General features: G+C 33.4%; 1 protein-coding gene across 1 annotated transcript; it reads left to right on the forward strand.

The window, feature by feature from the left end:
* Positions 1-1787: 1787 nt before the first annotated feature.
* On the forward strand, positions 1788-2910 carry LRP88_02061 (D-mandelate dehydrogenase-like dehydrogenase; the record flags this gene model as incomplete). Its single annotated transcript, XM_083238732.1, has 2 exons — positions 1788-1939; positions 2001-2910. 2 exons carry the CDS (start codon positions 1788-1790, stop codon positions 2908-2910), a joined length of 1062 nt encoding a protein of 353 aa, XP_083105327.1.
* Positions 2911-17894: the final 14984 nt, after the last annotated feature.

Below are 17894 nucleotides of genomic sequence, written 5' to 3' on the forward strand. Positions count from 1 at the left end.
GCTTATTAGCGTCGGCATCAAAGCCGCGCGGCCTCTTCGCTGGTGAGGCGGGGGTCATTGGGTCCTAATGTCATTCACGCGTTGGTGTGTGTGTGGCGGTTACTTGGACAAGAGGATAAATGAGCCGATGGTGATATTCAAGGGAGCTTTTGGGACGGTCAATTGTCCAATTAGTGGCCGTGCCAAGGGAGATTCACTCTCAAGAGGGATCTAGGAGCAGTAAAGAGCTCCCAGTTAGAGAGAGGCCTCAGAAAATCCAGTTGCTCCAAGTGAGACCGCAAGACACAGTACAGTGTCCCTTCCCTTCAGGCTAGACAGCCCTGCAAGTGTCCTACTGAGTCAATCCGCTTCCCACTTCGGTGATAATTGAGCCGCCGATTGGCGCAGGTTGAGAATGGTCTGGATGCTGCGAGCAATCCGAGCATCAGTCAACTGTCCGAAGCATTCTGCGGCGCGGAAACGATGTGGAAGCGCACCTGGACTGGACAGAAGCCAACCTGGGGTGTCAACGCAGTCACCTCCGCGCGCGGCACCCGCCTTGTCACGCAAGGTCACGGCATGCACCTTATGCAGAGAGCAAAAGGCATTCAGACCCAGTATTCATCTGAGGCGCTCAGACGCACGCTCCTAGGTTCGGTATTACATGGGCTATGGTGGCCCTCCAAGTAAATACTGTGTCGAGAGAGGCCTTTCTTTTGTCCTTAACAAGAGGCTGCAGATCTTGATCAGTGAAAGGCTGCCGTAAGTGGTAGAACTGTGGATGCGGGTTGCACCGCTAAGTCCAGGCAGACAAAGACATGCCCTTGTCCAAGACCTTGAGATGGTGTGCTCCAGTGTCCAGCACATTCTCAGAACTTTGAACCTCCCTGACCTTGGTCCACTTCAAAATACTTGACACCTCATCCATACTCCTGTTTCTGCAGGCCATCGTGTGATAACTCTCCGAAGCTCTTCCCAGAATATGAGCGAGATTTGCCCAAGGTTCCAATCGAGTCGGTCTATCATCTCACAAAGTTGACTACCTTGGGCTCACCAGACTTTATCGAGGATACCCAGGTCACCAACCTTTCGCGTCAACTAGATCAATGGGTCGGCCCTTGGACAAGCACGTTCCAGGGTGAGTCTTAACGGCGGATTTTGAACTGGCGAGATTCTCACATGCTCTCTTGACATCAGGCCACCAAGAAAACTTTGGAACTTGTCCTCGTAAAGGAGCGTTGTTTCGCTTGCAGTTTGCAAAGCCCTACCTCTTCTTCCACATCTTCCGTGGCCTTGGTGATTCCGAGACCTCTACCGCCTTCATCGATGCGGCTCATGGAGCAACTTCGTGCTACGATGACCAGGGTCTTGGTTAAGCCCCGCCCCTTTCAACGAGAACTCGGAGCAATATCAATCAACGCGCGAAAGAGTAAATTGAGTATCCTTGAGACAAGCCAAAGTAAATGTCATTTGTATCACCTCTAAAACGTTCGACGCCAAGAGATTTGAGCATTGAATTTGCTTGTCTAGTTTATTCACTTTGATTGTCTGATGGATGTCTCTTATTACCGGCCACGCCCCTCTCCGGCTCGAAAACCGACGCTACGGCCAGATGTCCGGCCCAAGATGCTGCATCTGTGTGGATCCTCATCCCCGTGCTTGTTGATTTTGATAGGTGTTTGTTGTTGCGGGGTATTATTAGCCTTAACCATTTCCGCGTGAGTTAACCATCTATTTAACCTGGTCCGTCTCAGACTGTTAATGTCGTAATCGCCGTGATAAGTATCATTGATTATTACTACTTTACCATGACTTCAAAGAAACCCATTGTGCTCCGTCTTGGAGAGGATATCAAGTATAACCACAAGTTTTTCGAAAACGTATTTACCGAGAGATTCCAGGTCGTGGCCAATGAAGAGCACGACAGAGCATCATTTATCAAGGCGCTAAAAGAAAAGAAGTGAGACGTCTTGATCTAGAAGCCAACCCTGAGGAGAACCATCTCTGACTCCCTTCTCTAGATATGGTGATTTCTCGGCCATCTTTCGACCGCATTTTCAGACGGGAGGTGAGATGGGCCAATGGGACGACGAACTCATCGGTTTCCTCCCACCGTCAGTTCGCATCTTCGCATCTGCTGGCGCAGGCTTCAACTGGGCTGACGTCGACGCACTCGGTCGACGCGGCATCTGGTATGCCAACGGCGCTGGCTGCAGTGACGAGGCTGTCTCCGATACAGCTCTGTTCATGATCCTGTCCGTCTTTCGAAACTTTTGGCGATCACAAAAGGGCGCCCGCACCTGCAACCCAGATGACTTTGTTGCCACACACAAGCTAGTTGGAAGTATATCGCTCAACCCACGCGGTCACATCTTGGGCATCGTGGGACTAGGAAACATCAGCAAATTGCTAGCACACAAGGCACGAGCCGCACTGGGTATGGAGATTCACTACTATGATGTCGTACGCGCACCGCCCGAGGTTGAGCAGGAGCTCCAATCTACCTACCATGCTACGCTGCATGAGCTTCTTGGGGTCGCGGATTGTGTCACTCTCCACACACCGCTCAACGCGCACACCCAGGACCTCATGAATGACAAGGCTTTTGCGGCCATGAAGGACGGTGCACGTCTTGTTAATACTGCGCGGGGACAAGTTGTCAACGAAGACGCCTTAATTGCGGCACTTGAGAGCGGCAAGATCTCTGCTGCTGGTATCGACGTTCACTACCATGAGCCACAGGTGTCAAAGGTGCTGGCTGCGATGGATAACGTGACGATGACATGTCATAACGGAGGTGCTGCCATCACGACGCGGATCAACTTTGAGTTGAATGCCATGAAGAACATACTCGAAGTCATTGGCAGCGATGGCGAGATTCGTGCGGAGCCGATAACTCCAGTAAACCGGGCATCATTTAAAAGCTCTTAAGACGACGCCGGAGTTAAAAGAGATACTATCAGGATATTTATTAATAGATTGCTTATAAATCGAGACCTTAATCTTAAAACAATGCTTAAGCAGAGCTTAGTTAATAGCGAATAATAGGGATAGGGCTTAGTATCCCTAGCGAAGAGTATTAATATTAAGAACTCAATTCTCGAGATCTTGCTTTAAGCTATAAAAGACGCTTTGAACGGTCTAAGCCACGCCAGTAACATAACCTAATGCCTTCCATGACTAGTAAAGTTATTGCCGTTATTTTTGTTATCTTTGGGATCAATTGTTTGCTTATTCTCAGCCAGTCATGCAAGCTGCCGCTATACTAGAGCGGCCTGTATCTCTCAGTATTACCAGAGAAAGTAGGTCACAAGCTAGCCTCGATCGAAATAGCTCGTTATTGCATCGGTGGTTCTTATAGTCATTCAATACATCAAAGCAAGGCGCAGGTTATGGAGCCTAGATATAGGCACCCAGGCTCAAGTGAGGATAAATACAGAGAGACACCAGGCCATATAAGTAGGCAAAAGAACCGAATATGAGAGGTCAACTATCAAAGTTAGTCGACCCATGTCATCACTGTTTGGTTGGTGGTGCCAGTTCCCTGCTTGCGAGTCCAAGGGAGCAGCTCAACCTTAGCAAGTAAGTCACCTTAAAACACCATCATGCGATAGTTGCCACCTGCTGGTTGCAAGACGGGCCTTTGGGCTGCGTTCAAGCTGCCCGACCCCATCAGTTCTCGTGGGTATTACTACTAGCGTACGCCGATGATGTCACATACGAACATTTGTCAGCCACCCCATGGCCCAGATAGCAATCACTTTGTGAACCGACCACAACAGGGCCAACGATAAAATTGGGGTCCAAAACACAACGAACACCCCACCCCAACCACCCTAATTTCATTCTCAATGCATAACTTCACTCATACACAACTTTATCAATTCTCAGCCAATCACTATGTAAATATAATCATTTAGAAGCCCTGCTTTTGCTCTTTAATATTTGGTATACTAACCCTTGGCCCGGATCACGGCTTCTATGCGACGGGGCAAAGAGTCGATAAGGTTATTAATCTCATCCAGTGTAATCGCGTCCCACGCCGCCTTGATATACCGTTCTAGTTCTTCCTTATCAACCTTGCCGCTTTTTAGATATTCTAAGTAAGGAAATATCTTTCAAATGTTAGACTTTAAAAGCTTCTAAATATACTTAATGGGGTTAAGATCCGGCGAGTATGCCGGCTAGTTAATATACTTAATTCTATGCTCTATTAGAAACCATTCCGTCGACTATGCTATATAAATCCTAGCATTATCTTACTAAAATCGCTGGGTCTTATTATAAATAGGAAGAAATCCCTCTAATAAAGCCTATTAATAGCTCTAAGCCGAGTATCCTTTCTACTTCACTTATTTATTACGAATTATAATAATAAGGGGGGATTTTCTACCTTTTTAAATCGCTCCTTAAATTATAATAAATAACTTACTTTTCCCATAAACTATAATATTAATAAGTGCTTTTATAAACTTCTTATAAGGCTTATAGAAGATCTAATTATATTTATAATTAGGTTAGGACTAAATTATTAATTTATTACTAGAAATTATCTAGGGGTATTATTAATAAGAAGAACCTTTATTAAATTAAAATAAGGCTCTAACTTTAGACCCTTATACCTTAATTAATTTATTAATATCCTCCCTCTAAGCTTATGCCTAAGAAAGTCACTAGGCTATTATTTCTTTTAATAGAGATATCTACTATATTATACGCTATTTACGCCTATAATAAATGCGGATAATTCGCTTAATAGTTAACCGTGATACTTTTCCACCTACTATACCGACGAGCGCGTTATATATTATATAATAGTCTCTTTTTAAAGAGAGAATAATATACTTAATCTCCGCCTTTATAAGCTTTAGTTTCTAGCCGCGATTAAGCTTTCTTTTAATAGTCTTATTATGTTTCTAGCGTTAATAAATTCCGAAGATAGTTAATAGTATCGTATTAAATTCCGACGCGACGTCGCGGTAAGATCTTCCTTTAGATTTCTCATTAATAATAAGGGCTCTAGTCATAGAATCAAATTACTAACAATGTCGGCAATTCGCGCTTATAATTACACCAAAAGATCTACTAGAAGTCATTTTTTCAATGAATTGTGAAGGAATAAAGAAGGAGGGTGCGTCGCGGCGACATGCGACGCGTTACGTGGGGCTGTCGCGTGTTCGTTGTGCTTTGACCCCCGATTTTACCATCCTCTTCACGGGCTCCCCCACCCGAATATCTCCTAGAGCCCCCATCGGGGCGCGGCGTTAGAAGTGTTACGACCAACGCGGTTGCGTCACGTGGTCTCTACATTTCCAGGTAGTTGTGGACCTATCACAGGAGGACCGACAGGAAGAGGGACGTGTCAAATGTAACGATGTATTATCTTGTTGTTCTCTGTGTGTTTCTCGGCGAAGCCTCGCAAAGGGGAAGGCGTATTTCTGTGACTTCCCAATTGAGCCTAGTGTCATCACATGATACCCTTTAAGGCATGTTACAGGCTGTTACATTTGACATACCCCCTTAGGTCTGCCCAATAGGCTAACTTAACCCTATGATGCCTCTAACTGGCTCTCTGATATATGATTCAATTGATCCCATGGATCCTCCTTTATTAGTAGCTTCTCTAGTCGCTGCTCGTCTTCGGCGAGCTCTCGGCGATGACTCTTCTTAAGTAACTCCTTTTTATTTACTATATTTAGTTACTTCCTAAAGATCCTAAAGGGCTTATTAGCTAGGCTCTTTATTAATTTATTAGCTATTATCTCTATAGATAAAGTATAGTTAATTAAAACCTTTCCTTTAGTAATAGCTTATTAAAGCTAGTAATTATATATATTTATATATTAGAGCTTTATTTATAGCTATATAAGCTCTATAGTTATAAGTTATATAATCTAAGTATTATTATATTAAATTTAAATTATTAAAGTACTTTAGCGGGCACTTATATAGCTTATAGCAGATATATACTTATTAAGAAGGGAGATTTAAAGAGAAGAGATAAATTAACTTATAAATATAACTTTCTTTACTACGCTTAAGAGGGCTAAGAGCTCTATTTTTATTATTAATATAATTATTATTATTTACTTATTAGCTCTCTATATAATTATCCCTCTAAATAGCTTTATTATAAATACTTAGGAGCTCTAATAATTTAATAAGTTATTAATAAAGCTCGTATTAAAGGCGACTTTAAGGGTATTATTTAATCCACCAGGGACTATATTAAACTCTAGGCAAAGGTGCTTTAAGCTATTAAGGTATCTAAGTATGCGGTTTATAGCCTTCTAATATAAGGGACTTAGATTTTAATTAAATCTCGCTAGCTAGCTTACTATAAAGGTAATATCTAGCTAAGTTATTACCGCGGCATAGAGAATCTTATTAATTTTTACCTAGTAGTTATAAACTTTATATATTAATACTATGCTATTATATAAGAAAAGCTCTTCTTTTATTATTAAGATTAATAGCCCTTTACTAAGCTCTTAGCTTAACCTCTTAATTCCTTATACTACCTTCTTATAATAAACTACTTATAAGAGCTAGATCTTATATTAGCTATAATCTCTTATAATTTTAATGCCTAAGAACTATTAAAGGTCCTAGCTGCCTTTAAGGTAATATTATTATTATAGTACTTAGATAGCTATTATTATAGCTTTATAGAGCTCTTAGTAAAATACTAGTATATAGTTATTAATATAAAAAAAGAATATAATACTTCCCTTTTACTAATAATAGTTCTCGCTAGTAACTCTTTAAAAGCTAATTATTTATAATCTAATCTCTAGGTAATATTATTATAATAAAAGCAATCTTTTAAAGCTATATAATGCCTTCCTTAATTATAAGACCTAGCTATACTCTTAGTAACCTAGCGGTATTTATATATAAATAACTTTATTAATCTTAGTATATATAAATATATTTATAATATTATATTAAAATAGCTTAAGGTTAAAATATACTACTATAGCTATAAGTATCTTAAATAATATTTCTATAAGTATTATTATATAAGTCTCTTAGTAATCCCTTGCTTATTAATTATTATAAATAACTAATTATACCTTAAACTTAATTAACCTTTTATACTTATTAAGTTTATAGGTATATATCTAATAGTATCTAAGGATTTAATGCCTTGCGATAAATACTTAAGGGACCTTCTCTTAAGAGCTAGCTACCTTATAGCCTTATAAATAACTCTTTTTTACTTCTTTAAACTTATCCCTATAAGGGTATTATATTAGCTAATTATTAAATAAGAGAGAATAAAGGTTTCTTTAATAAGTGCTAATTAGGCTAACTTTCTTCCTTTTAGCTATTCTTAGCGAGGTCTTAGGGGTATATATAGCTACTCTCTCGGGCTCTTTTTATGCCAAGGCGCTTAATGCCCTTACCTAGAGTCTTATCTCTTCTTAGCTTTTCTTTTTATTAATATGCCTTTATTATTAAAGCAGCGGCATATCGCCCTTATAGGCTAATATACTCTTATTAAAGTTTCTAAGGTGCCTACCTTATATAGCTACTACTAGGTAATTAAGCTAATATGCTCTTTATAGGTTATTCTTAAGTCTCTTATATAGTTTTATATTTATTAAAAAAGTAGCTTTTTATAATATTTAATATATAATTTACTTTATTAGTAATTTTTCCTTAAAGGGTTTATTTTTATTTTTATTATTACCTTATATATTAATAGCTATTAAGAAAGCTATTAATAGAGACTATAGTAGAGTTAATATAAGTTTAAATCTTACTTTTATATAAAAGATATTACTTAAGGTTTATTATATATTTATAAAAGTATTAATATGCTTTTTATATTATTTCTTTTTTATTAATATTTTATATAATTCTTATATTTTTATTTACCTTAATTAATTAATTAATTTATTATTATATATTATATAAGTTTATTTCTTTAATAAGCTTTAATAAGCTTTTATTAAAGTATTAATACTTATTAAAAATAATATCTTATATTATAAATACTTTATTTCTTAATAGATTTTAAATCTTATATAAGTTACTTAATATATAATTAATAAGAAACCCTAGCTAAGCCCTTAGTATAAGCTTTTTCTTTTATTAATAGCTTAGTTATATATTACTTATTATAATATATACCTTATATCTATAAGATTATAAGTATAAGAGGTTAAGCTAAGTAAGAGGGAAGTACTTATTAAGATAAAAATATAAATAAAATAACTTATATAATAACTTTTACCCCCTAGAAGTAATAAGTATTTAATTATAAAGATATATTATATAAGTTATTATTTTAGGCTATAGGGCTTTTAGAAAGTTAGCTTTAATTCTTATATATTAAGCTTTAATCTTAATAATTCTTATTATATACTTTATACCCCTATTTTAGGCTTAAGTATTTAAGGCTAAAGGCTTAATAATAATCCTATAAGTACTTAATAATTAAGTAATATCTAAATATATTAATAGCTTATTATTAGTTTTAATTCTTTTTACTTTAATCTTATATTAAATTAATAATATTATAAAAAAGTTATTTAATATTAATAATAATATATTAAATATTTATTTTATAAAGTAAAAGTCCTAAGTATAACTTATTACCTAATATATAATTATTATTATAAAAGAAAACTCTATATAACATACTTAATAAGCATATAGATCAGATAAGCATATAGATTAAAAATCCCTTATTTTATAATATTTCTATTTAATTAATTAATTCTTAACTACCTAATATGCCATAGTTAAATAGAGAGGCTAATATCTTTCTTATGCTCTAGGCCTATTAAAATAACTTAAAATTAAGTCTCTAATGCGCCGCAAAGGTCTATAAAATCTCTTATATTACTCTCTATCGCTAATAGCATAGCATATCTACGCGTTATAATTAGATCCCTAAATCACGTAAACTATCTAATCTAGAGGAATAGATTATTATCTAATTTATTCTCGACCTAGATTTACGAGGATTTCCCCCGTGACTACGTGGTATTAAAGAAATAGCTAATTAATTACTCGCTAACCATAACGCGCTACCTATTAGTAAGCGCTAAGCTAGAAACTTTATTAAGTAATACTTAGAGCTTAAGATATATTTTTTTTATAAATATAATTATTAGAGGGCTAAATATAAAGATTTAATTATTATTTATAATTAGTTTAGGCTTATTAAGAATATAATCGCGAAGTATAGCATTTAATTAGAAGATATCTATAACTTTAATAAGACTAGCTTTATAATAAGCCTAATTTAGAGCGGGATAGTCGTTATAGGCGCAGAAAGGCATAAAAGACTGAAATTAGTGCAGCCTAGAGACTAGGAATAGGTTATAGTCATTCAGGCGATCAATGCGGAAGGCCAGGCTATCCAGCCGTTCATCGTGGTTATGGGCTAATATCACCTCGCTAATTAGTACTAAGAAAGCAACCTCCTGGGCGATTGGGCTATTGCGACGTCTCAAAATGGCTGGACTAATAACGAGATAGGTCTCGAGTGGCTAAAGCACTTCAATCAGCACATAACCAACCGATCAACTAGTCCCTATTATCTTTTAATCCTTAATAGCCACAAAAGTTACCACTTGGCCGACTTTGAGATATATTGCGAGGAGAATAATATTATCACGCTCTATATGCCGCCTTATTTATCTCATTTACTCTAGCCCCTTAATATTAATTGCTTTAGGCTACTTAAGAAGGCTTATAGTTGAGAAATAAAGTATCTAATTAGATGCTTTATAACTTATATTTCAAAGACTAAATTCTTCTTAGCCTTCTATACTATATTTTAAGCTACTATAATAAAGAAAAATATTAAGATAGCCTTTAAAGGGGCTAGGCTTATTCCTTTTGACCTAGAAAGTATAGTCTTAAAGCTTAATATATAGCTATAGACTTTAATGCCTGCCGAGGAAGAGGCTAGCCCCTCTAACCCTTAGGTCTTAAAGACCTTAAAGACTATCCTTAAGGCCTAATCTTAATCTAAATACTTTAAAAGAAGAATTAAAAGGCATAAAAGTAGCTCTCTTAAATTAATTTTAGAAGCATTAAAGTCTCTTTCTAAGGGAATAAAGGCGGTTATATATAAGATAGTATTAATAAGGGCTAAGATCTAAGACCTTTAATAGGTAAATAAGGCATTAAGCTAGCAGCGGAGAGCAAAAAGGACTTACTTATAGAAAAGAGGGAAGATAACTCTAGATAAAAGAAGGCAAGTAATTAATTAGATAGATATTAGTGCGTAGATAGTGGCTAAATCGTCGAGAAGTGGTAATTAAGGAAGGTTAGCGTGACTAGGGGTTCGGCGCTATGGTATATATAGTAAGCCTAGTTATAATATAAGAATATATTAAGTAGTAATTAAGATATCTAGGGAAGAATATAATAAGTAGTTTTAATTAATTAAATAGTTTATTATATTTTTATTATAATTTATATCTTAGAGGTTAAGATTTTAATTTATATATTTATTTAATTTATATACTTATTAAGTATATTAGCTTTATTTAAAATTATAAAAATTAATAATTAATTAATTACTTAATAAGACTAATATAAGAGAGTCTCTTAGTATTTTTTATACTTATTTTTTTATCTTACCTTAGGTATATAAGTTATACTTATATATTAAGATATACTTAGTAAAGGTTAAGTAAGTACCTCGCGTAGTATTTAATAGCTATAAACTAATATTAGGGCCTAGGTAGCTAAGGTATTAATATTATTACTTTATATCTCCTTAGATTAGTTATCTCTTTATATATATAATATACTTATTCCTTTGCGGAGGAATAAGCACTAAGTTATTTTTTAATAGCTTTATAGTTATAATTATCACTATATCTTTAGTGAGCTATTAGTACTTAAGGACTTATTAATTATATATCTCTTTAAGGTAATATAAAAAGCTATAATTTAATCTTTTTAAGTAGTTATTCCTAGGGCTTATATCCTACTATAAGCCGCGTTTTCTTAGCCTTATAAAAGAGACTAAGTTATTTATAAATTTCTTATAATATATTATATTATATAGCTATAGCTTTTTTAGCGAGTTATTAGCTCTCTTTATAGTAATATTAATAAATCTATAGCTATTAATAGCTATAGGGATTGTTTTTACTTATAAGAAGTCCCTTGGCGCGGTAGTAATTAGCTAAGTAAAGCATAAGAGATTATTAAAGATATATATTATAGCTCCTAAGTTAAAAATAGCTAAGTTCTTTAGGGTATATATTAATTATTATAAGGAGTAAAAGGCAACTTAAGCCTTTTCTTAGTATTTACTAATTAATTACTTTAATATATTTAATCTCTTTACCTTTCTAACTTATTTTATAAGCAAGTTATTAATAATAAGTCACTAATTAATACTCTTCTAGACTATTTTATTAGGGTTTTATTAATATAGTCTTTTATTCTTAATAATATAAAAATAGCCTAATAAGGGGTAAGGGCTATAATAGGCCTTATATTTATCTCTTTTTTCTTTTTCTTTACTTTATTTATATTTAATAAGGTAATTATTACTTTAGCTATTTCTTAGCATGCCCTTATAAACTAATAGGCTACGCAGATTCTATTCTCTTAGCGCTCCTTAATAGCCTCTTCTATACCTTTCTCTTTTATAGAGGTTATTTCTTTCTTAGTTATTATTTATATCTTTAATACTCTTAGTTATATTAGTTAGCGAGCCTTTAGTAATAGTAAGACTAAATGCTCCCTTTATGGCTTTTCTATGAGCTATTAAGTAATTATTTATAATACTATTTAGAAAGAATTATATATCTTATAATACCTTTAATAATATAAGGGTATTCTTTCTTATTTCTATTAAGTATAATAAGTAATAAAAATAGATCTAGGTCTTATAATAGCTTTAGCTAAGGGCCTATATAAAGTTAGTAAACTATAGGCTTATCTCTTTTAAGTCCTTAAACCCTACTTTAAGGAGCTTATTATATACTTAATCTTATTTATTTAATTAATTTTTTATTTTTTTTTTATTAATAATCTCTCTTAGTAAGGGATCGCAAGGGTATTAATATATTCTTAGCGGGCTTATATCTTATAGTTAAGTAAGTTAATACCTAAATATAGCTTTAATAAGGCATATTATTTATTAATATCTTTCTCTGCGATATAGTATTAGTAAAGGTACTCTAAGCTTATAATCTTATATATCTATTCTTATAGGTTATTAATCTTCTTCATAAGGAGCTTATAATCCTTCTATTTAGCGCTATATTCCGCGGTCAACACGGTCTAAATCGCGATATCATCGATATGGAGCTCTGCGACGCTCACAGCGCTCATGCTCGCCGACCAGTTGCCGGTGGAGGTTCTCTTGCTGAATTGACTGATCTAGGGCTTCATTGGAGCCACCGTAGCTTCGGCGAGGGTTTAATGATTACTTCCCGATATTTCTGGGTCGATATAATCCCAGAGTTAGGCGCGCTTGGCTTTAGACTTAAACTAGTCATCCCAGAGGGTCTAATCTACGGCGGTGCATAGGCTAAGCTTCGCTAAGGATTCGGTAGAGAGCATCTTCCTTTGATAATTAATGAATTGATTGCGCAAGTGGCTAGTATTCTGATTGTTAATTATTAAATATAATGATGTATTATCTTATTGTTCTCTGTGTGTTTCTCGGCGAAGCCTCGCAAAGGGGAAGGCGTATTTCTGCGACTTCCCAATTGAGCCTAGTGTCATCACATAACACCCTTTAAGGCATGTTGCAGGCTGTCACATTTGACAGGACGACTGCGGTCCCAATCCACGGTCGGTCTAGATAAGCATCGTCGAGTATATAGGACTCGCTCGTTAGCACTTCATATATACCAGCTCCCTTAGCTATTAATATAACTTAGGTAATATATATAATAAGCGAGTAAAATAGATAAGTGAGTAAAATAAAAATTCCTTAACTTATAATATATATAATAAGCATGCAACGCATATAAGTATGCGATGCACTTATATTATATATTAAAATTATAAATTTTAAAGCTTAATAAAAACTATAATAAAATAGTTATAACCTTAAAAAGAGCATTTTAATAAACCTAACTCTTAAATAAATTATATATAATTTCCTAGAGTTTTTAAAAAAATATCTTTATAGAGAAAAAACTACTTATATAGTATAAATAAGCTTTTTTTAAAACTATCTTATAAGGGATTTTTTTTAAAAATTCTAAGAAATTAAAATAGATTTCTTATAGCTTATTTAGTCTAAGTTTAAGTTATTAGCTAGTTAAAATTTAAACTAAATTTCTTAGAATTTTTAAAGATATCTTAAAATTTAATATAAATCCTACTATAAGATAAAATGCATTATATACTTAGATATATTATATGCTTATTATATATATTACCTTTTTATTTAAGTAATTAATTCTTAATTAATATACTTAATAAGCAAGTTAAATAAATAAGTAAATTAAATACTTAAATTTTATATTAGTTTATATTAATTAAAAAAAAATTCTTTAAAAAATTAATTTAAGATAAAAATAACTTAAACTTTTAGATTAAGTAAATTAAATAAAATCTTATAATATATATAATAAGCGAGTATACTAAATAAGCAAGTATACTAAAAATCCCTTATTTAATATTATTATTATTTAATTAATTAATTTCTTATAACTAGAGATATCTTAATTAAATAAAGAAGCTAGATTACTTCTTATACTTTAGGCCCTTTAAAATAACCTAGATTTAAAACTATAATAAACTATAAGGCTCTACTAGGTTAATTACTATGCCTTATATCATCAGCATAATAGTATATAATCTTAACGCGATATTATCCTAAAATTACATAAACTATTAGATCTAGAGAAATAAATTATTATTTAATTTATTCTTAACCTAGATTTATAAGGATTTCCTCCTTAGCTATATAATATAAAAGAAATAGCTAATTAATTACTTATTAACCGCGATATATTACTAATTAGTATATACTAAGCTTTAAACTTTATTAAGTAATACCTAGACCTTAAGATATATTTTTTTTATAAATATAATTACTAGAGAGCTAAGTATAAAAATCTAATTATTATCCGCGATTAGTTTTAGCTTATAGTAAATATAATCGCGAAGTATAGTATTTAATTAGATAATATTTATAATATTAATAAGACTAGCTTTCTTATAGGCATAATTGCAAGCGGAATAGTCATTATAGGTATAGAAAGGCGTGAAAAGCTAAAAGCAATATAGCCTAGAAACCGAGAATGGATTATAGTTATTTAGGCGATTAATGCGGAAGGCTGGCCGATCCCGCCGTTTATCATTAGTGCGGGCTAATATTATCTCGCTAATTAGTACTAAGAAAGTAACCTCCCGGGCGATTAGGCTATTGCGATGACTTAAAATAGCTAGACTAATAACGAGACTAGTCTTAAGTGGCTTAAGTACTTTAACCAGTGCATAACTAATCGATTAATTAGTATCTATTATCTCTTAATCCTTAATAGCTATAAAAGTCACTACTCTATCAAATTTGAGAGATATTATAAGGAGAATAAGATTATTAGGCTTTATATACTACCTTATTCCTCTTATTTACTTTAGCCCCTTAATATTAGGTGCTTTAGCGTGCTTAAGAGTACTTATAATTAAGAAATAAAGCGTCTAATTAGATACTCTATAACCTATGTTTTAAAGACTAAGTTCTTTCTAGCCTTCTACGCCGCATTTTAAGCTACTATAATAGAATAAAATATTAAGGGGGCTTTTAAAGGAGCTAGGCTTATTCCTCTTAATGCGGAAAATATAATCTTAAAGCTTAATATGCAGCTATATATACTAATGCTAGTTAAGGAGGCAGCTAAACCGTTAACCCCTTGGGCCTTAAGGACCCTAAAGACCGTGCTTAAGGCTAGATCTTAGTCTAAATACCTTAAAAGATAAATTAAAAGGCATTAGAGTAGCTCCCTAGAGTTAATTTTAGAAGCTCTATAGTCTCTTGCAAAGGGAATAAAGGCAGTTATGCATTAGGTAGCCTTATTGACCGCTAAGAATAAAGACCTTTGAGAGGTAAATAAGATACTAAGCCGGCGCCGGAGGGCAAAAAGAACCCGACTATAGAAAAGAGGGGTAATAACGGTAGAGGAAGGAAGGCAAGTAATTAATTAGATAGATATTAATGCATAGGTAGTGGCTAAATTATCGAGAAGTAGTAATTAAGGGAGGTCAGTATAACTAGGTATTTAGCGTTATAGTATCTGCGGTAAGCCTAGCTATAATATAAGGACTTATTAGGTAGTAATTAAGATATTAGGGGAAGAATATAATAAGTAGTTTTAATTAATTAAATAATTTATAGTATTTTTATAGTAATTTTTATCTTTAAGGTAAAGATTTTTAATATACTTACTTATTTAATATACTTACTTATTATATATATTAATATATATAATAAGTAAGTATTATAATTAAGTAAGTATTATATTATATTATATAGTAATAAATAATTAATTTTTATTTTTTAAAATATATTATAAAATATATAAAAATCTAAAAAAATATTTTTTATTATTTAATTAATAAAAAAATATAATATTACCTTTTTATAAATAAAAAAATAAAATCTTTTAATTAATAACTTTTTTCTTAAAGAAAAATTTACTTATTAAATATAATTATTTAATTTATAATAAAAAGCTACTTATAATTATTTATTATTTAAAATACTAAGATATAAAATTAAGAAATATAGCCTTCTTTCTAATCCTTATAAATTACCTTAACCTTTAATATTTTATAAAAAAGTAATAGCTTAGCGAAAGATAAGTCTACTAAGTAGAGATATTATCACGGTTTAACTTTATAATTTAATTCTAACCTAGCAAAAAGGCTATTATCCTAGATGCCCTCTCACGATGAGAGTAAGATATGCCAGAGGATTACGAGGATAATTAGATTAAAGGCCAGTACTTATAGCTCTTATAGCTAAGCGAAAGGAAAGATAAGAAGTATCTAATTATAAGGGGAAAAGTAGGCTATATTTCAAAGGGTAATATAGATTAACCTAGAGATTAAGAAGTAGACCGAGATAGATAAATTAAGAACTCTTTTGCTAATAATTAATTATAATAGCTATAGGACTAAGGATTATGGTATAAAAGCCCTTAAAATAAAGGTCTTTTATGTTACGAACTGTGCCGTATAGTGGCTTGGGCGCTGTGGCGCCGAGCCGGTCCCCTATAGTTGCAGCTATAATAACAGACTGGCGGTCTGTTATTAACTTACCCTTTTGCCTTAGTGGCTAAGGGGCCGCAGCATCGCGGCACGGCAGAAGCTAGTTAGCTGTAGCTTGAGCCCCTTTGGGGTCAGACTGTTACATTTTATAAATATAATTCTAGAAAAATAGGCTTATAAGATATAAGCCTAGGATTTTATTATTATATGTTATAGCTTATGCGCTATCTTATAATTTGCTTACCTAAGCTATATATGCTTAGATAAGCAAGATATCAAGGAGTTATAATAATGCCCCTTTTAGGTCATATTACCCTTTTAGGAAGGGTCACGTGACTTCGGACTTAGGGCTCTTATACAGCCCGATAAAGCTAATAAAGCCGTGCCTTTCTATCGGGTATTTTCCACCCGGTTTTAAAACTCTTAGTTTAAAACCTTTAAGGGTTTTAACTTCTTCTAACTATAGCCCGGCTTTTAGGTATCCGTTTCTAATGAAACTAATAGGGTTTTAAAGCCTGGAATTAGAACTATCTGACGGTATAACTTCTATCTGAGTCGGGCTAATAGATTCCGATTTATTAGCTATATAAGCTATAAACCCTCTCTTAGAAATAGCTCCTAAGATCCTTAATTAATACAAGTAATAAGACTACCAATCAGAAGCTGGCCTTCTACCATATACTTTTATTTATTTTTTAACCCACTTTTATCAGCCTATGATTCCTTATCTAGCCAATCAGCTCTTTATAAGGACTGAATCTACTGCCTATTCTCCTCCTATTTTAGTTACCTACCCTACACCTTATTCAGACCTTATAGTCTATATTTTTTAGTCTTTTACATCGTTACCATAGTAGAGGTCCGCACGCACTCAGGAGATAGTAATGCACTCGCTTGTCCGGTGCACTCGCTATATATATATGTTATATAGTAGTATATCTTAAAGCTAATATAATAGCCTTATTTTTAATCTTCCCATTACCTATAACATATATAATAAGCATGCAATGCATCTAAGTATGCGACGTATTTTACCCTATAGTAGGATTTATACTAAATTTTAAAATAGCCTTAAAAATTCTAAGAAATTTAGCTTAAGATTTAACTAGTTAATAACTTAGAGTTAAATTAATTAAGTTATAAAAAACCTAACGTATATGATAAGCATGTGCACTAAATAAGTATATGCACTACTTTTCCTATACCCATAAGATAGAAGCCGCAATAAGAACATCACAAACCATTTAATCAATTAAAACTACTTACTATACTCTTCCCCAGACGTCTCAATCACTACCTGACAGGTCCTTGCATTATGGCCGGGCTTGCCGCAGACACCACAACGCCGAACACCCGGTCGCGCCGACCTTCCTTGACCACCACTTCTCGACGATTCCGCCACTACCTGCGCATCAACATCCATTTGATCAATTGCTTGCCGTCCTTCCTCTACCGTCATTACCCCTCTTTTCTGTAGTCAGGTCCTTTTTGCCCTCCGGCGCCGGCTTAGTATCTCATTCGCCTATTCAAGGTCTTTGACCCGAGCCTCGAGTAAGGCAACCTTATGCATAACTATCTTTGTTCCCTTAGAAGAAGACCGTATAGCTTCTAGAATTGACTCTGGGGAGCTACTTTTATGCGTTCTAACTCGTCTCTCGAGGTAATCTGACTAAGATTGAGCCTTAAGCACGGTCTTT

This window comes from Fusarium phalaenopsidis, assembly GCF_050370095.1.
Source record: "Fusarium phalaenopsidis strain FUZ10S chromosome Unknown contig_32284, whole genome shotgun sequence".
Classification (NCBI taxonomy): Eukaryota; Fungi; Ascomycota; class Sordariomycetes; order Hypocreales; family Nectriaceae; genus Fusarium; species Fusarium phalaenopsidis.